Source organism: Pipistrellus hanaki (assembly GCF_964339955.1).
Source record: "Pipistrellus hanaki genome assembly, chromosome: 8".
Taxonomy (NCBI): Eukaryota; Metazoa; Chordata; class Mammalia; order Chiroptera; family Vespertilionidae; genus Pipistrellus; species Pipistrellus hanaki.
In genome coordinates, this window is record NC_140510.1 from 73,345,069 (window position 1) to 73,365,936 (window position 20,868).

General features: G+C 41.6%; 1 protein-coding gene across 1 annotated transcript in view; it reads left to right on the plus strand.

Annotated features, from left to right (window-relative positions):
- Positions 1-256: 256 nt before the first annotated feature.
- LOC311627050 (aldehyde oxidase 4-like) overlaps positions 257-20,868 on the plus strand; it is a gene marked incomplete at its 5' end in the record, with an annotated part of 55,845 nt that continues 35,233 nt past the window's right edge. Inside the window, 11 exons of the mRNA XM_084893177.1 lie at positions 257-310; positions 3,082-3,139; positions 4,716-4,812; positions 5,411-5,519; positions 12,477-12,603; positions 14,132-14,193; positions 15,100-15,186; positions 15,751-15,831; positions 17,171-17,315; positions 17,550-17,642; positions 19,532-19,683. Of these exons, the coding sequence (XP_084749303.1) occupies positions 257-310; positions 3,082-3,139; positions 4,716-4,812; positions 5,411-5,519; positions 12,477-12,603; positions 14,132-14,193; positions 15,100-15,186; positions 15,751-15,831; positions 17,171-17,315; positions 17,550-17,642; positions 19,532-19,683 (1,065 nt within the window). The remainder of the gene's footprint in view (positions 311-3,081; positions 3,140-4,715; positions 4,813-5,410; positions 5,520-12,476; positions 12,604-14,131; positions 14,194-15,099; positions 15,187-15,750; positions 15,832-17,170; positions 17,316-17,549; positions 17,643-19,531; positions 19,684-20,868) is intronic.

Below are 20,868 nucleotides of genomic sequence, written 5' to 3' on the forward strand. Positions count from 1 at the left end.
CGAGCCATTCTGGTCTTCAAAGGGGACGGGCAATGATTTGGGTCACTCCTGGCAAAGGAGGAGACAGGTGCTGCCAAGAGCCCTTTGAAGTGTTTGAGGTCCCGGCAGGGCGGGTCTCAGATGTGGCTATAAATCACCCGCTGATGCTTGGGCTTTTCCAAGACTGGTAGGCATCTATCTAGGTGTTTGCTCTCACCAACCTGCTCTATCGGAAGGAAAACCTCCTACTGGGGTGGAGGCACTGTTTTCTGGCACGATGCCTTCTCTCCCCAGTTCTGATGAGCTGATTTTCTTTGTGAATGGAAGAAAGGTAAGTTTACACAATAAATTAATATGACCTTTTGCACACCAGAGACAAAAGCCAAGCTAATTTCTTTTCACTACAATGCCAGTCCTTATTAACCTCTGCCTTCTGTCTTTTTCAAGTCATACTAGTATATATTGGTCTGAACTTGAAAATGCATCATTCATTCAAGATTTAGTGCAAAATGATGAAAGCATGGGGGCTGTTTCTTGCCTTAACTTTTCTTTTGGACAGTAAGGAGCTCCAATGGATTACAATGGGAGTGAATTCTGACCCAGGTTATGAAAAACTATATTAGCTCTACTGGAGTTCACAGATGTTATTTCAACAGAAGGCACATGTGACATTAAGGATGTTAATAGCAAGGAATGATTTTGTTTTGCTGTCATACATCCACTCAGGCTGGTCAATTAGCCCAGAAACTGAAGCGGCTCTGCCGAGCCATGGGACAGGGAGGCGGCTGTGTCCACTGGGGAAGAGGTGAGGCAACTCAAATGCTCAATTGTCCTCATGCCTGTGCTTGAATGAGCAAAATGAATAAGTAAAATGTTTGAGGTGCTTTGAGACAATTAGGTGGGGAAAAACTTATAACATATTAAAATTTGGTGTTAATGATTTTGCTTCCCAAGCCTCAATTGCACTGCATTACTGATGTTCTTCCCTTAAAAGAGGAGACTCAACTTTTATCATGGCAAAAATTCTTGGGAGCGTTGCCTGTCAAATAGCAGGGAAACAACATTTTTAGGAAACCTATGAACTAAAGAACGAAACGTGAAAGAGAAAGAAAAGAACAACAACAACAAATAATCTGGGTTTAGTAATACTGCTTACCCATTGTTCAGGATCTTGCATGACCTGGAGCCAACTGGCAAGTCTGAAGAATAATTGCTGAGTAGACAGTTCACAGGAATTCAAAAGCTAAGAGCTTTTCTGAGCGCAGGGAAAACGGGGCTTTGTTGCTTTGCTGTTGCTGGCAAATAAAACCATTTATCCTTTAATAACACTTTCGAATGATTGTTCCCTCTCCACGTCTCCCAATCTTTTGAATTCATAGCTGATATTTTGGTATTTTTCCCTTTCTCCATTTTACAAATTTCTAAGACAAGTTGTAGATGGCAAATAAAAGGGGGGAAATATATGCAGCTCTTTGGAGAAATCGGGTTTGCTGCTATTTTTGTGGTTGGTCTTCTTTCCTTTAGACCCAGGAGCACAGAGTTGAGTGAAGCACATTCCTCTACCAATGACATGTCTTCATCAACAAGGCTCTTCTTCTGCTTTATATTGTTTTCTTTTCATTTCTTATTTTCTCTTTATTTCCTTCTCCCAGATGCATCCACTCTTGTGCATATACTTTGTCCTTATCATATACTTTCATACATCCTTGTCATATACTTTCAATATAGTCATTTAGAAAGATAGATGTAGCCTTGAAATATATGCAGCTGATCCTTGAACAATACAGGTTTGAAATGTGCTGGTCCACTTATATGTGGTTTTGTGTGTGGTGTGTGTGTTTTTTCCCAATGTATTTTCCTTATGATTTTCTTAATCACATTTTCACTAGCATACTTTATTGCAAGAATATAATATATATATATATATATATATATATATATATATATATATATATATATATATATTTATATAACATACAAACTATGTGTTATTGACTGCTTATGTTATTGGTAAGGCTTCCAGTCAACAGTGGTCTATTAATAGTTAAGTTTCAGGGGAGTCAGAAGTTATACACGAATTTTCAACTGTGCAGGGGGACCAGCCCCCCTAATTCCACATTGTTCAAGGTTCAACTATTCAGTGCTTGGCTTTTCATGCATGTGCTTATATTCTTATTATATTTCACCTGAGTGAAATTGTGATTTACTTTACAAAGACGTATACATCCCTTCATGTCTTTTGTGACTCACCGCTGTTTTTGAGATCTATCCATGTTGCTCTCTGAACCCCTGACTCATTATGTCTACATGTAGAGCTCTCCGGGCTGTGTACGTCCTTCACTCTGCTTATGCAGTCCCCCAGTGATACACACATGGGATGCTTCCAATTCCCCACTACATGCAGTGTACCCCCAACCCTGTATTTCCTTACCAGCGCAGGCAAGAAAATCACTCAGTGAGATTATGGCATGCCAATGTCTCAGGTCCTGCCAGGTGGCTTTCTGAATCCTGCACAAGATACATTTTCCCACTGTGATTGCATGACAAGTGCTGCCTTCTTATCAACACTTGATACAATCAGACTTGCTAAACTGTGCTAATCTGATGGGTGTAAAATGTTCTCTCATTGTGGGTCTCCCTTGCTTATCTCTTTCTTCATATACATAGTAAAAAGAAATCATTTCCTAAGTGTCTGTAAAGTACCAGAGGAAACAGAAGGTATGAGTACAATTTTGTGAGTGCAACTTATGGTATGACCAGAATTTTTCATATGATTACTAAAATACATAGTTATTTTTAAAATATATTTTTATAGATTTCAGAGAGGGAGGAAGAGAGAGAGAGAGAGAGAGAGAGAGAGAGAGAGAGAGAGAGAGAGAGAGCAAGAAGGAGATTTCAATGATGAGAAAAAAATCATTGATTGGCTGGTTCCTGCATTCCCCCTACTGGGGATTTAGCCTACAACCTAGGCATGTGCTCTGACCGGAATAGAACCGTGACCTCCTGGTTCATAGGTCGATACCCAAACAGTGAGCCACAGGTAGAGTTGCCACATGTTCTGGTGTTCTCTTCCTGAAGCCCTCCTCTCTCTCCACAATGCAGGTCGTAGAGAAGAGAGCTGATCCTGAAATGACCCTGCTGTTCTACCTGCGGAAAGTCCGTATCCTTACGTTTTGCTGTAATCCATCTGAGTTGGGTGGTAGACAGTGAACACGCTAAGACTTCTGAAGAAAGCCACCCTGTATTTGTTCTGGGTCAATAGCCTGGTGTCCAATGTTTAGTGTCCCATTGGAGTTCAGAGAATGCCTCCAGAAGTGACAGATATGTACTTTATTTGTTGTAGTTTTCCACCTGAGCATACACCCAAAAGACCCTTCCAGGGAACCACGAGGGTCCACTGGAAAAAGCTTTGGGAAATAACTTCATGACTTTTGTGGCCCACGGTCACCTGGATGGCGGCTTCATGTTCAGGCGTGTGAAGGTGAAAACGCCTGGCCAATTGCTCAGGGAAGCATGTCTAATAAATTACGTGTGCCGGATGCTGCCTGTTCAATGAAACCGTTGCAATATATAGTTTCCTACCCCATAATTTTACTCCTTTCATCAATATATCTGCCCCTATTCCACTCACTATTCTGGGAACTGTACGTGTTACTGAACTATCACTGGGCAGCTGGGATGGATGGGGTGACTCCGTAGGAGGCTGTGACCTTGGGAAGGAGTGCAATAGTGAAAGACAGATGGGATGGCTTCCTTATATTTGGTATCTTGTGTGACTGGGTCCCATTCTGGCAATGACGCCTGAGTCAGGCCCCATGTCAGCAGCAGATTGGGGTTTTGTGGAGCCTGAAGTTTTTATAATATTGGAAACTTGCCTTCAGGGGGGGGGAAAATATAAAATTAGCTATGTAAATTAGGTACAGGGCCCTGGAAGGGGCCATGGGAGTCCTGTGAAAAGTGCAGTAGGTCAGTGCTGGTGTATGCTATGGCTCAGACAGAAAAGCCAATATTTGTGCATCACCCACTTGAGAACAAGTTAAAAATAAGCCTCTGGTCCAATGGGTGTGGCTCAGTGGTTGAGCATCTACCCAGGAGTCAAGAGGTCACCTGTAGATTCCGAGTCAGGGCACATGCCCATTTGGAAGCTCAATCCCCAGTAGGGGGAGTGCAGGAGGCATCTGATTAATGATTTTCATCACTGATGTTTCTTTTTCTCTCTCCCTCTCCCTTCCTCTCTGTCTAAAAATCAATAAAAACATATTTTAAAAATAATAAGCCTCTGACTCCATCCCAGTACTGTTGACTCTGTAATCAGAGGTTGAGGCCTCTCAGGTGAGCCACATTTACTTAGAACGACTTCTTTATGCCTTTGGGCACCAGGAAGAATGAACAGAGGAGAACTCTTGAGCAAGGAACTCAAGAGAACATGTTACTTGTCGGCATCCAAGGAAAAAGAGTGTAAAACGCAAAGGGGCCCAGCCGGTGTGGCTCAGTGGTTGAGTGTTGCCCCATCAACCAGGAGGTTACTGTTGATTCCCAGGCAAGGCACATGCCGGGATTTCAGGCTCAATCTCCAGTAGAGGGCATGTAGGAGGATGGATAATTTTCTCTCATTGTTGATGCTTCTATCTCTCACTTCCTCTCCCTTCCTCTCTCTGAAATCAATTTTAAAATATTTAAAAAAATGAAAGAAAGGAGCCTGGGTCCTTTTTTTTCCTTGACTTGCTCCTTTCCAGTCCACCTCACAGGCACCAAGTACGGCTGTGGGAGTGGAGGCTGTGGTGCCTGCACTGTCATGGTGTCAAGATATGACCCCAAGACCAAGAAGATCCGGTATCCTTTGTGTTGGCCATGGCCCTGCTTGGGCACATTTGGGAAGGTTGTGGACCCTCTCACTTTTCTGTCCATATTCACCCCTCTCCCTCTCCCCAGGTGCCCATGGCACTCACACAGCTCTGGGCCTGCTCTCCCTGCAGCTTCCCAAGTTCTAGATCTTTCCCATGGACTTTCTTCCCATCAGCTTATATTTAATTGTGTAGTGTGCAACCAGAGTATTTGTATTTTTAAAAGGTTTTCATGGCTGGGAGTCACTGGGTATAACTAACCCATGGTGATTTATATAAGTCATCTTATGCTCAGTAAACATTTATTTCCCTAGAATGAGGGGAAAAAATAGAGAATTGAGGGTCTCTGTGAGGCCCTACACAAAACACTTTCTTATTCTATTTTTCCATTTCTTTTTCATATCCTACACCAGCCATAAGTAAGTCCTTTCTTGAACACTTCCAGAAATTTATGGTTTTATATCTAGAGTTCTCTGTCTTCTCACAGAAATACAGTCCAGTGATTCTCCCGGACCGACATTACTCCCGGAATTATGTTACCACTCCCTATGATTCCCAGGTGTTCTCTTGACACAATTCTCTCACAGTCATTATCCAGTCACCGCATGCCTGGTGCCCATCTGTTCTCTGTATGGGGCTGCTGTCACCACGGTGGAAGGTATCGGAAGCATCAAAACCAGGATCCACCCCGTGCAGGTAAGCGTGTATTCTGATTGGGACCAGGTGTTGGTATAGGTATCCCTCATGGTCCCATGTACTCTAAATAGGTTGCCAACTGTGAGATCCTTTGTGCTTTTAAATTCCCATTTGGTTAGATTCCATGCTTTGTAGCTAGGAATCTTTTCAAAGATTGGTGTATAAATAAAGTTTTCTTTATTAATTTTAATAAATTAATTAAAATTACCCAGGAGTCAAGAGGTCAGTTAGTTTCTCAGTTAGTTTCTCAGCCTTGTCTTTGCCCTAAACAAAACAAGAACAGTTCAGTCTTATGAGAAAAGAAAATGAGATAGAAAAGCAGGTGTTTATGGAAGATAACTGGTTGTCTACCACATTCAAAATACTGACCTCTAAATGAGAGGTTAATTGTATGTACAAATAAGCCCCATGCTCACCAAATGTCTCAGGAGAAACTGAGCATCCCAGTGGCAATAAAACACAGCTAAAATGACAACGTGTTTAGCAAAGTTTGCTGGACTTTCTGAAGAAATGGCGATGCTATTTGCATATACTAGCATAGGAACTGCTGCAAAAGTTGTTTAAAAAGCAGTGTATAAAAAGAAAAATGGTAAATAGCCATATTTCCCCTTGACATTCTTTCCCCTCGAAAACTGTGGTTGGAGCATAGAAGCCAAGAGCGTCCTCTGACAGTGTGTTCCCATTGATGAGTATTTGGTTACAGTGCATGGCATACCTGCCTCACCACCTTCACAGTTACGGAAGCACCTCATGCCGCAGCCTATCAGATTTCTTTCTCTCCAGTCACCTTTCAAAATCACATTTGACATTCAATATTATGTTAGTTTCAGGTGTAAAACATAGTGGTTTGACATTAGTGTAACTTATGAAGTGATCCCCCTGGTAAGTCTAGTACCAGCTGGCACCATACAGTTATTACAATATTATTGACTATATTCCCTATGATGCACTTTACATCCCCATGACTGTTTTGTATCTTCCAGTTTGTACTTCTTGATTCCTTCACCCTTTTCACCCAGTCCTCTAACCCCCACCCTCCCATCTGGCAACTATCAGTTTGTTCTCTGTATCCATGAGTCAGATTCTGCTTTGTTTGTTTTTTTCTTTAGATTTCACATGGTATTTGTCTTTGTCTGACTTACTTCACTTACATAATACTCTATATGTTCATCTGTTGTCCAAATGGTAAAATTTTATTCTCTTTTAAGGCCAAGTAATATTTCTTTTCTTTTTTTTTTTTAATATATAGATGCTTTATTATTTCTTTCTTTCTACACACACACATTTCATTCTGTCTCACACTGTCCTGGATTACACATTGTATTCAGTTGTTATATCTCTTCTGTCTTCTTTCATCTATAGTAGTTCATGACATTGACATTATTGATGAGTATAGGCCAGGTAACAGATATAATGTTCCTCAGTTTGGATTTTGTGATGTTTCCTCATATGCAGAGTCTCTGAGTTATTTTTTTAAATAAATTTTTATTGTTCATATTATTACAAATGTTCATTTTTCCCCCCCTCCCGCCTACCATTGCTCTCCTCCACCAGGTTCCCACCCCACCCTCTGCCCTTTCCCCACTCCTCATTGTCCTTATCCCTCAGTGCACAGTTTATGTTCGGTCTCTTCCCACATCCCCCTCACCCCTTTTCCCCAAGAATCGTCAGTTCATTCCCCTTCCATATCTCTGATTTATTTTATTCAACAGTTAATATTGTTCATCAGATTTTTTTTTAATTCCATTGGTTTTTAGATTCACTTGTTGATAGTTACGTATTTTTTGTTCATAATTTTTATCTTTATTTACTTCTCTTCTGAAAGAACCATCTTCAGCAATTCATATAATTCTGGTTTGGTGTTGATGAACTCCTTTAGCCTTTTTTTATTAGTGAAGGTCTTTATCTGACCTTCGATTCTGAGTGATAGCTTTGCTGGATAGATTATCTTTGGCTGTAGGTTCTTACTATTCATCCCCTTGAATATTTCTTGCCATTCCCGTCTGGCCTGCATGGTTTCTGTTGAGAAATCAGCTGACAATCGTATAGGTGCTCCTTTATAGGTAACTACCTGCTTTGCTCTTGCTTCTTTTAATATTCTCTCTTTGTCTTTTGCTCTTGGAATTTTAATTATGATTTGTCTTGGTGTGGTCCTCTTTGGATTCCTTTTGTTTGGAGTTCTGTGCGCTTCCTGGACTTGTAAGTCTAATTCTTTCACCAGGCGGGGGAAGTTTTCTGTCACTATTTCTTTCAGTATGTTTTCGATATCTTGCTCTCTCTCATCTTCTGGGACCCCCATAATTCTGATGTTGGTTTGCTTGAAGTTGTCCCAGAGGTTTCTTACATTATCTTCAATTTTCTGGATTCTCTTGCCTTCTAGCTTCTGCGGAGGAGTGTCTTCTGGCTCTTTATGTTCCAACTCTTTGACTTGATTCTTGCCATCTTCCATTCTGTTTTTAGGACTCTGTATAATATTTTTTATTTCAGTCAATGTATTCTTTATTTCTTGTTGATCCCTCATCATTTCTTGTTGATCCCTTATCATTTCTTGTTGATTCCTTATTAATTCTAGTTGATCCCTTTTAATATCCTCATAGGTCTTATCCATCTTTTCTAGGAAATTCTTGAAAAACCTTATGAGCATAGATTTGAACTCTATATCCATTCGCTTTTTGTCCTCCATTTCTTTGGTTTGTGATCTATTTCGTCTTGGCATTTTCGCAGCTTTCCTGAGTTGGTAGCCTTAAAAGTCTCTGGGTTCTGCTTGGATGGGGCGGGGTTTCAGGGTGGAGCCTGCAGCTTTGGCTTCCGTCAGCCCCGCCCTATGCGGGTCCTTCAGTACTAGTTGCAAGCGCCTCTGAGAGAAAGGTGCCCTCGATTTTCGCCTGCTGCCAAACAGTCTATGCTCTCCCCCAATGAGCCCGGTATTGGGGTTCAGTTCAGTTGGAAATGGAGTTGGAGGTGGTGTTCAGAGCAGTCCGGAGCCCCAGTCTCCTTCCCGCCAGGGCAATCCCACGGCACAGCCAATCGTCCCTTCTCTACGCACAATGTGTGCGCCGCCTGGACCTCCTTTCGCCCAGACCTCCTTTCGCTGCTTCCCCGGGGTTCCGCCTCACAGCACAGCTCGCTCTGTGTGAGCCTGGGTCCCCGAGGTCTGGCCTAGAACTGGGGTTCAGAGCAGTCGGAACTGGGGCCCAACACAGTCGGAGTTTTATCTCCTTCCTGCTAGGGAACTCCAGCCAGGCACTCAGCCTCCCTCCTCTCCGGCTCCGTCCTGTCCACTTGCGCCACATATCTCCGCACCTTGGGCTTTTCCAGCTCCTCCACGCTTTCTTCTGGTTTTCTCCTTGCTTCTCATTGTAGAATTTCCAGTCAGTCGACTTTCCTGTAGTTCTGGGTAATGTCCATTTTATATTTTAGTTGTATTTTATTGAAATTGTTGTGTGCGGCTGCAGCTAGGTGTTTACCTGTCAGCCATCTTGGAACCTCCTTAGGTAACTCGGCCAAGAAATATTTCACAGTATATATGTACCATGGCTTTAAAATATTTTTTTTAATCTTTATTGTTGAGATTATCTCCCCCCCCAACCCCACTAGTTCCATTTCACCTGGTTCCCACCTGCCACAGGCCTTCATCTTCCTATTGTCTGTGTCAATAGATAATGCATATATGCATATAAGATCTTTGTTTAATCACTTCCCGCCCCTTCCCCACTTCTCTTCCCTCTGAGAATCGTCAGTCTCTTCCATTTTCGTGTCTCTGTAATTTTGATGTGGTTGTGGGAGGCGGTGATGATTACAGGCGTTTACCTAAGGCCACTATCTTCCTACTTTGCATATATTGATTCTGTACCACAATTTTTTATCCACTAGTCCATTGACGGACACTTACGTTGTTTCCATATCTTAGCTATTGTAAATATTGCTGCAATGAATATAAGGCTGCATATATTTTTTCAAATTAGCATATCATGTTAAAAATGCAGGCTTCATTTTAGTAATTGTATCCTTAACTGATTCTTTTTTTATGTTTTCTGACTGTCATTCTTATGTTTCTTCTCTCTTTGTTGAAGTTCTCACTAAATTCATCCACTCTTCCCCTAAGTTCATAGAACATCCTTGTAAGCAGTGTTTTAAACTCTGCATCTGGTAAATAACTTGTCTCCATTTGTTGAGCTCTTTTTCTTTTTCTTTTTTTTTTTTTTATAATATATTTTATTAATTTTCCATAGAGAGAAAGGGAGAGGGATAGACAGCTAGAAATGTTGATGAGAGAGAAACGTCGACCAGCTGCCTCCTGCACACCCCCTACTGGGAATGTGCCTGCAACCAATGTACATTCTCTTGACAGAATCAAACCTGGGACCTTTCAGTCTGCAGACCAACGCTCTATCCACTGAGCCAAACCAGGTTGGGCTGAGCCCTTTTTCTGAAATTTTGTCCCATTCTTACATTTGGGAAATTTTTCTTTGTTTCCCCAGCCATGTTGGCTGATTCTCTGTGGGTATTTTTTAATTTTTTTTTCTTTTTTTTCCCTGCTTTAGGTGAATCTGTTATATCTTCTAGTCTTGGCAGAGTTGCCTTATATAATAGGTGTCCTGTAGGGCCCAGTGAGGCATTCTCCTCCATCACACGAGTGGATTGTCTGTGCCCTCTTATTATTGCTGAGTTTTCATTGCTGTGGCAATGTCAGTGGGACAAATTGACCCCAGGCTAACTGGCTGTGAGGAATGTCTGTAACTACAGCAGACAAGCTGTTTTTCAGGGGCTGATTCCATGGAGTGGTTTTGCTTTATCAAGATTCCGGTGCCTGCGCTGGCCATCCTTTGGGTCTGTTGTTTGTGTGGCTAATTGGTTGGTGTTCTGGTGTGGCCTAAAACCAGGTATGATGGTTCTGGGAGCTCTTGGGAGGATCTCTGGGGCAGACCAAGTCACTTGCTATGCCTGGCCCAAGGCCACCAGGTAGAAGCTACAAAGTGATCTGCAGATGGTTGCCATCTGTGCTAAACTTGGAGGTGCCTTGGAGAGGCTAAGCTGCAAACTGAGGACAGCTGCCACTTGTGTCAGAGGTATGAGGCATGCTGGGGCCAGATGCTACTTGTCTAGAGTTCGTGTGTCTCTGAGATATGTTAGGGAAGTTAACGGGGTAGGCTGAGACCTGTCACTTTAAAGAGGTTTCAGGTTTGTGCATAGTTGGGTAGGGCAGGTTCTTAATGAATCACTAGGTGCGGTGAAAGGTGTAATTAATTGGAAAATCAGATTTGGCACTACCTGCACCAGCAGGCCACGCAGGAGAAGGGCTCAACATAGGAACAATGGTATCCACCAGATGGCTATGTGGGAGGAGAGCTCAACCAAACAACAATGGTGTGCGCTTTAGTATTTTCTGTCCAAGGGAGAGCCGCCCCTCCAGCCCTCACCTGAAGCCAGATGATTCGGGTGCCCTCATGTCCCTGGCTTTTTTCAAGCTGCTGTCCCTTTGCTGTAACTTGGGGCAGATGTTTGTGGCTAAGTAAATCTGTGCTCAGGCACTTTAAGAGGATGCCTGGGTCTCCAGCACTTCTCCTTCTCACTCAGACAGAACCCCTGCTGATTTTCACAGCCAAGTATTGTAAAGACTCCTCTTCCTGGCAACTGGTACTCTGGATATGAGGCTAGGATCCTTTGCTCCCTCCACAGCCAAGGTAGCCCACCCTGTTCTTAACCATCATGGGTGGGTGTGGGATCAGCCTGTTTTGTGTCTTTGCCTCTCCTACCAGTCACTATGTGGACTCTTCTTTAAATCCTTAGTCGTAAGAATTCCATTCAGCTGGTCTTCAGGTGGTTTTCAGTGATGGTTGGTTTATAATTTGATTGTAATTTTGATATGGTCATAGGAGATGTCAAGCACAGCATTTACCTCCTTGACCAGAAGTCTCTCTCAAATATTGATTTGTTCAGTAGTGCCCTGGAATAGGCTTATACTGGCTTGTGAGAGCTGATTCTTAAACTTTCGGAATCTTTGTGAGCCATTCTTTAAATACAGCCATTATTAACAATGAAACTACACAAACTTAAAATTAAATAAGTAATGACAAAAACAAAGTTAATAAATATCATCATTCATCATCTGCTAATTATTTTACTACATTTACTCTTGTTTATACCCTTAAGATTATTTGTCTATTATATCTACTTGGTGGAAATTCCATAGAATGGTATTCCACTGTACATCTCTCCCCAGATCCGCATTCAAAGACATCACACTGGAAGCCTGACACCAGCCCTATTGGAAATATTTGCACAGCTGAAATTTGTAGAAACTACAAATCAGGACCTTTTCCCCCAGAGACCCAGTTGTTAAGATTGACCACCACATTTACAGCTAGTTTCTATGCCACATCTGAAACCTCACAGCCACATTTCCCTTTAGCATTAGAACAATGTCTGTCCTTTTTTTTTTTTTTTTTTTTAATGGTTACATATGCCATTGTTGCATTAACATATTTTTTCAATTACACTTGATATTCAATAATATATTAGTTTCAGGTGTAAATCATATTGGTTAGACATTTATTTAACTTCCAAGGTTCCCCCCAAGATGATGGAGTAAGTAAATATTATGCTTGACTTCTCCTCAATAAGTCTAGTACCCACCTGACACTATATATAGTTATTAAAATATTATGGAATATCTGTCCTTTAAGTTTAGCCATAGTTGAACTATGTGGCTTTCTTCTCAGGGGTAGTGCTGTTTGAAAAATGTTTGAACCATCTGGGTGAGCACCATGCAAGAGACACATGGGACAGAGTCACACCGAGGAACCCAGAGTCATGTCTCACATCTGCATCTTCATGGCATAGATTCTTTGTATAGAATGGATGAAGTTAATTGTTATTTATCACTCTCTTTTATTTCCTGTCCAGTATAAGGAACCCAAAGGTTTAGTGCATAAATAATGTACCCTTTCCTCCCAGGAAAGACTTGCCAAGTGCCACGGCACACAGTGTGGCTTCTGCAGCCCAGGGATGGCGATGTCCATCTACACGCTGCTGAGGAACCACCCAGAGCCGACCCCTGAGCAAATAATGGAAGCTCTTGGAGGTGAGCCTTCTTGGCCTTCTGCAGGCAAGACCTAAGATAGGAATGGACCAAGCAATTGGAGAAGGAGGTCTCCGCCATGGAGAGAAGTTGTGGCAGAGCTTTGGGCTTCCTCTTTACTACCTCGCTTCACCCAAGTCCTTTCCAGGAAGTGCTGCCTTCATTTTGTCAGTAGAGAGACCAAGAATTGGGGCTATATTGGTTTTATCACAAAACTTTCTCCCTTCATATAGCCTATTGTCCTTCTGCAAAGCCATTCAGATGGGCTATTGATAACACTTTCAATAGAATCTTTCCTAAAAGTGGAAATTTGGGCAGTATGGAAGAACAAGATTTTGTTGTTTATTTTTAAATTAATGTGTTAAGATCATTGATGAATTCTACTTACTTATAGTAATTTTACAAAGAGAATAGGCTTTCAGATACTTTACAGTTTTATGTTCTGGTTGGGTTTATTATATTGTAAGATCAAAGAGGTCATAGAAGCAATTACTTATCATAATAAGCTTGGTGATGAATTCTATTTTCTTTTTTAAAATATATTTTATTGATATTTTATAAAGAGTCAGAAACATCGATGAGAGAGAAACATTGATCAGCTGCCTCCTGCACAGTCCCTCCTGGGATGTGCCCGCAAGCAAGGTTCATGTCCTTGACTGGAATCGAACCTGGGACCCTTCAGTCCACAGGCCGATGCTCTATCCACTGAGCCAAACTGGTTAGGGCATGAATTCAATTTTCTATAACAAATAGCTGTCAAGTTTTGGTGAACAAACACAATTTTCTACAAAAAAAGAGAGCATGTCATGTTATGAAATGTAGTCTTCTGTAACAAACATACCTAATTTTTAAGTAACTGGTCATTAGTTCTTAGGCGAAAGCTGTAGGAGCAAATATCTGAATATCATAAGAAAGCTCTTGGTCCCTTTCAATTAAAGGACCTAGACAAAAATTCAGTTTTATAATGAAAAGATGTAGACTAAAACAAAGTAAAAATTCAACATAAATTTTATGGTAACTGATATGGAAATATTCTCTAATAGTTTTCCTTATCTCTCAACAACTTCTTTACTCAAATTTTTTCAGTTTCTCACTAAGTACTAAAACTTTGGCCTATGCTTCAATTATAATTTTAACCAAACCTGAATAGATTTGAACAATAGATAATCTTTGTTCAATGAAATAACCCACACTAGTGAAGTATATGGAGTTTTGAAAAATCAGATATATTGTGATTTTTCTTGCTTTTTTTTTTTTTTTATATACACAGTCTTATAGCAATGGACTATTTCCTCTCAGATTCTATGCCTGTAATTCACATAGCAACCATTATGAGATTATGTTGTAAAATCTGGCACAAGATCTATTTTTTAAAGAACATCTCTGTTTCAAAGAGCAATTTTGCTGGTTTGGGAAGAAAAAAAAAGAATTTAATTGCTATTATAACTTGCTATTATAACTGAAAACATGAAGGACAAATATGCAATATATTTCTATATCATTTGTTAAAAATTGATCTCTTCTTAATCAGGTAATTTGTGTCGCTGTACTGGATACCGACCAATTATAGAAAGTGGAAATACTTTCTGCGTGGTAAGTTAACATAAAGAATATATAGAGAAAAATTTTCAACCGATTTAATTTTTTCTTAATCTATATTTCATTTTCTTCAATGGAGTTTGCAGCTATTAAATAGCAAAATTATTAAAATCTCAGTATATCCTCTATGCCAGTGTTTCCCAAACTTCTCTCAAGATGAGAATCACCTGGTGGAGTTGTTAAAATACAGATTCCTGAATCCCAACTAAGAAGTGCTAAACTATTGTAGAATTTTTGGGAACATATAGGCAAAATTGCTGTCAAGTTTTGGTTAACAAACTTGCCCTAAGACAGAGCACTAAGTTAAATATACAATTTTACCTATATGTTCCCAAAAATCCTAGCTTAGCACTTCTTAGTGGGGATTCAGGAATCTGTATTTTAACAACTCCACCAGGTGATTCTCATCATGAGAGAAGTTTGGGAAACACTGCTCTATGCCATGTCTACAAGCTTTGAAGGAAGATGTGTGAAAGAGAATTTGTGAGCAGGAAGGGAAGACACAGAGGAGCCTTAAGAAGAATAAGCCTGGAAAGACAGGATGGGAATGAGTGCATGGAGTTACAGTAACTGGACAGCGCAGTATCCTATGATTCTAAAGAGGAGACATACTTTCAACAGGCAAGGTCTCAGTTAGGTGTTTTTCCAGGACTCCTCTAACTCTCTTCATCCCCCCCCCCCCCAAGACTTGAGAGAGACCATTAACAAGTGTGGTGCACGTTCCTACCGTTTCTCTAGCTGTTCAGTGACTGAATGCCTTGCTCCCCACCCCAGCCCATTACAGAGTCCTTGAGGGCAAGGACACACTCTATGATCTCCTCCTGTGGGGCCTGGGTGCTGCCTGGTCAGAATTTAAAGAATCAACCAATGATTTTGTTTTAAACTGCGTTCCTTCCAAAGGCATCAACTGTCTGTCAGATGAAAGGATCGGGAAAATGTTGCATGGATCAGGATGAAGAAAGGTCTTCTGTGAAGGGACAGGAAAAGGTAAGTATTGGTGTTCCGCTGCATTTGGGTTTGACTGGAAAAATACCCAATAAATCCAAATGTATTCACATTTTCTACTCTTTTCAGTAAATTCAGGGCATAAACAGCCTTCAAAAGTCCCCTAAATAGGCAACTCTTTGACTCTCATGAGGCCAGTCACCACAGAAAGCTGTCTTCTTCCGTCAGAAGCATTGCAACTTTCTGTGCTAATCTGGATTTACCCATCACCTCACCCCCAATCATGGGACATACACAGGGGTGCCTCTTTATGCTCATGGCAAATACGTATCTGCAAATAACACTTGAGACCCAGCACACAAGCTGAAAACCCAACTCCTGACACCCAAAGAGCCAGCCTGAGCTCAGTAAAGCTGCCAGGGCCTCTGTCATGGTCCTCCGAAGGTGGGGAGAATCCCATGGGGACACCGTGGGCTCTGGCACCCACCTTTTGTGCCTGAGGTATCAGAGGGTCAGGCCCTAACTCTGAAGTCCCACAGTTAGAAGCTCCCGTACATCTCCCAGTAACTCTGAAGTTGCACTTGTCTTTTATTTTGTTGTGTCGAGATATGTACCAAACTGTATAATGAAGACGAATTCCAGCCCTTGGATCCATCCCAGGAACCTATATTCCCTCCAGAACTGATAGTAAGACACTTTACTTTTGTTATTTCATAACATAATGTGTTACAAAACTTTTGAATTACCCGGTAATTTGTGGCATTACTGAGCATTAGATGTTAGAAGTTGGAATTGTGCCCATTATAACAACCCCTTTTCAGGAACTTGTTCAGCTCCACTGTAAATAATTTGAAGCAGATAGTTTAGACTGAGGCGTGAGGCTGCCAGGACCTCAGAAGTACTTTGGTCCCACCCCCTCCATTGAAGGGTCTGAGCTCAGAGCTGGCAGGTGATGTCCAATGTCACACAGAGACTCTGTAAGATACGTTTAAGGCGTTTTGTAAAACTGGTAAAGTAAGATTCAAATGATAGTTATTATGATGGAATTAAATTATTCTTACAATTAACTCTGTGATTTCAACTCAGGTGGGAGATATATATATATATATAATATAAACAGTGCGATAGGCCCATCGTTCTATTCCATGACTATGCCCTGGAGAGAGCATGAGATGAGGGGTATGATTCTACTGGCTTTTCAGAGTCTCAGTCCCTGCACACCCCTCAGAGTGTGAGAACTTGGACACTCCTAGTATTTTGTAATTATATGCATACATGTTGATATAGATACACATGTGTATAAATACAGAGTTATAAAAACATCCACATATACTATACCTGTTGGATAATTTAAGGCAGTGGTTGGCAAACTAATAAGTCAACAGAGCCAAAAATCAACAGTACAACAATTGACATTTCTTTTAAGAGCCAAATTTTTTATACTTAAACTTCTTCGAACACCACTTCTCCAAAATAAACTCACCCAGGCCGTGGTACTTTGTGGAAGAGCCACACTCAACCGGCCAAAGAGCCACGCGTGTGGCTTGGGAGCCGCAGTTTGCCAACCACGGATTTAAGGGATGTTTTTCAAGGGTAACTTGGCCTATAAGCAATTTTTATCCTAAAAAAAAAAAAAAATAAAATAAAAATCACCTAATCCCAAAGATGAGGCCCCTATGAGTCATTCTTGGCACAGAACTAGAGGGAGAAGCCGGGCCCTTTAGACACTCATCATACCATGCGGCCTCCTCTTCACACCCTTACTTCACAAACAGCGTCTACTCTACTCTTTATGCAGGCATTGACGGGCAGACACCCATTATGATGTTTAATGCAATGGTGCCCACACAAAACTTAGAAATCTAGTCTCAGACAAAGCCATCCTTTCCTGTTCCCTAGAAGTTACATCTCATCAGAAAGTTAAAATTGGCCAGTGGGCCATTTGGACACCCAGAGCAGTGTATATCCTCACGGCATGCAGCCAGGCAGCCTCACCTAAGAGTCTGTGGGCTATGCTTCTCTGCAGAGGATGGCGGAAGATCCAAACAAGAGAAGGCTGACGTTTCAAGGGGAAAGGACCACCTGGATGACCGCTGTGACCCTCAACGACCTCCTGGAGCTGAAAGCCAATTACCCCAAGGCCCCCCTTGTCATGGGGAACACCACAGTGGGTGGGTGTTTTGAAGTATGTTCTCTAGGTAACCCAAACACCCGTGTCTCTTTAAACTCCTCCTAAATGCAATTCATCTTTACTAAAGGATGCCTCTGCCTTTAAAATGTCTTGTTGCTTTCTTTTGCAAATGTCATTTTTGTCACCATTTTCCCTCTTGTTTTATCTGTAAGCAACATCTAGTAGCACCCATTGATTTCCCTTCCTAATTGCTTTAAATGCTTTCCTCCTTAAGGACCCGGCATTAAATTCAAAGATGAGTTCCATCCAGTTTTCATATCTCCAATTGGGCTTCCAGAACTGTATTTTGTGGACAGCACAGACAACGGTATGCACCTTCTTTTTTCAAATAAGATGTAATGATTGGCTGTTGGCGGACTGTTCATTATATACAATGGGCTGATTTGAGCACTTCCTAGGATTTCTGCTGACCTCATTGATTCATTCAGAAATGTTTATTGAGCATGTACTTTGTGTATTTGTGAGCTTTATCAAGCTAACGCACTCCACTGAGCTGTGTCACTGAGGACTGCATTGTCATAGGAGCCATAAGGGCAGGAAGATGCCACGTAGTTCAGCCAGGTACGGGAAGGCTGACTGAATAAGAAGACTTAAGACATTGGCTGGCCTCTAGGTAGGAAAGCATCTTGCTAGACATCCTTCTTTTCTTTTTTTCCTTCACCCGAGGTTATGTTTTTATTTTATGTTTTAAACATTCTTATATGTTTTTATTGATTTCAGAGAGAGAAAGGGAGAGGGAGATATAGAAACATCAATCAGACTGGATCATTAATTAGCTGCCTCCTGCATGCCCCTACTGGAGATCGAGCCTGCAATCTGAGCATGCAAATCAAACCATGATGTTTTGATTTATGAGAGAGAGAGGGAGAGAGAGAGGGGGGTGGGTGGAACACATGCCCAGACAGGGGATCTAATCCAAAACTCAGCTATGTGCCCTGACTAGGATTTGAAACCACAACCTATTGTTGCACGGGACAATGCTCTAACCAACTGAGCCCGCTAGACATTACTTCCTGACTCACAAATTTAAGGCTCATCTACACCCACACCCACACCCACACACACACACACACACACACACACACACACACAAAACCTAGACTACAAAATTTCCAAGTTATTTCACGTTCTTTTCAAAATTTAGGAAGTGCTTTCATATCTCATTTCTCTTTATCTTCACAACAACCCTGGGAGGTATACAGAGCAGGTAGCCTTGGCATCTCTGTTATCCTAAAGGATTTGTAGAGTTAAAGGCTGAAATAACTTCCCAACTTTGCACAGCTATCACTTGGTTAAGTCAAGACTAAATCCCATCTCTTCTTACTCTTCGTCAAGTACTCCTTCTACATGGCACCAAATAAGGCTGTCTGAGAAACATATCCCACCGTCCACTACCAAAACTCAGCATCTGAATGGAGGACACGTTATAGAGGCTAAAACTGCTACGTAAACTAGGGTGCTTTCCAGTGAGTAAACATCAATCAAAAGGAAAATTGACTGCTTCTCCTCTGACCTGCTAATCTGAAGTCAGTCTGCCCATTAATTCTTTTCACCTTTTTCCAGAAGGACATCCGGAAGGTCTCCCGGTCTAATTTTATTAGTATAGATGTAGATCAGAGCTTTATACATAAAAAGAAAGTTTTTTTTTTTCACCCCCTAGGGGCAGTATTGCCCCCTTAAGAATATCTAAACTGGATGGCATCCTACTCAAAGCATCCCCTGTGGGCTCACCTGCATGGAGCTGGCCCGAGGCACAGATGGTGTCTATTCTCATTCTGACAAGGGAACAGTAGGAAGTGATGGCTGTGGAAGGAAGACCAGTGGACCACGCAAATGTGCAGCTCAATCCCCACATGGGTTCACTGAGCTTTTAAAAATCTTATAAAGTCTTGGCTGCAAGTTTTATATTTGATCAATACATTCAGGAAAACTCTAAATTGGAAATAAACTAATAAATTTCAAATATCTGTGATGGACATATATTAGCATATGTGGCATATATGACTGTGTATAGGACTGAGAGAAAAGAATTTGGTACCTAGCATTTGGGAATAATGCACATTGCCAGAAGTAATCTTAATCTTGGTTGATTCATTCTAAGTTCATGTGAAAAGAGAAGATCTATTTGAAAGGTGGCTTCCATGCAGCCCAGGTGTCTTATTACTTAAAGGTTTCATCCCAGTGGTTTACTTTCAGGGGTGACCATCGGCGCGGGCTACAGCCTTGCCCAGCTGAAGGATGCCTTACATTTTATTGTTTCGGATCAACCAAAGGAGAAGACTAAAACCTACCGTGCCCTCCTGACGCATCTGAGGACGCTTGCCGGAGTCCAGATCAGGAGTATGGCGGTAAGTTCTCTAGTGTCATAGTAAGTGAGCCATAGTTACAGACAGCCATATAGTCTGGTCAGTTGAGCAAACATCACTCTGAAGAGGAAATCCCACAAGTCAGTGTTTAATAATTCTCCGCAACATGAGTATGTGTGTGTGTGTGTGTGTGTGTGTGTGTGTGTGTGTGCCCAAAGTGAGAAGCAGCATATTATATAACAAGATTATGCTCCTGGAATCTGAAGGTGTCCAAATTCTAATCTTAGCCTATCACCTATGAGTGGCAAGATCCTAGAGAAAACACTGTAAGCCACTGTTTCTCCATTGGAAAAATTAAGCCTGTCCAGTGTTGCTCCGTGGTTGAGCGCCAACCTATGAACCAGGAGGTCACAGTTCAATTCCTGGTCAGAGCACTTGTCCGGGTTTCGGGCTTAATCCACCCGAAGGAGGCATGTAGAAGGCAGCTGATCAATGATTTTTTCTCATCATTGATGTTTCTAACCCTTTCCCCCTCTCACTTCCTCTCTGAAATTAAAAATTAAAACTAAGGTTCAGCCGAAACCGGTTTGGCTCAGTGGTAGAGTGTCGGTCTGCGGACTGAAAGGTACAGGGTTCGATTCCAGTCAAGGGCATGTACGTTGGCTGCGGGCACATCCCCGGTGGGGGATGTGCAGGAGGCGGCTGGTCGATGTTTCTCTCTCATCGACGATTCTGGCTTTCTGGCTCTCTCCCTTCATCTCTGTAAAAATCAATAAAATATATTTAAAAACACAAACAAACAAAAAAAAAAAACACTAAGGTTCAACCCAATGGACTGTCTCTAAGATCCTGCCTGGTTCTGACAGTCTGAGGAAGGTGTCTTATACAAGGTTTAGTAAACAAGGGCCTGCCTTCCTGAAATACTCTTTTATGGATGGTTCTCCTCTTGGAGCTTTGCAATGAGGTCAGTTTCCAAACATGTGTATCCCAAATGTCAATTCTTAGACATCTCCCAGTTATCTAGCTTCCGAGGTTTCCTTATTATCTAAGATTTAAAAGAAAATTGATTCAAACCACTACCCATTCCGCACAATTTAGGGGTGTCGAACTCAATCAGAGAAGGGGCTAAAATCTAAAATCCAGCCTAAATCGCAGGCCGAATGGTTTACTGAACAGTCATAAACTGACAATGTCATAAACTGACAGCGGAGTGCAGTGATGACAGCG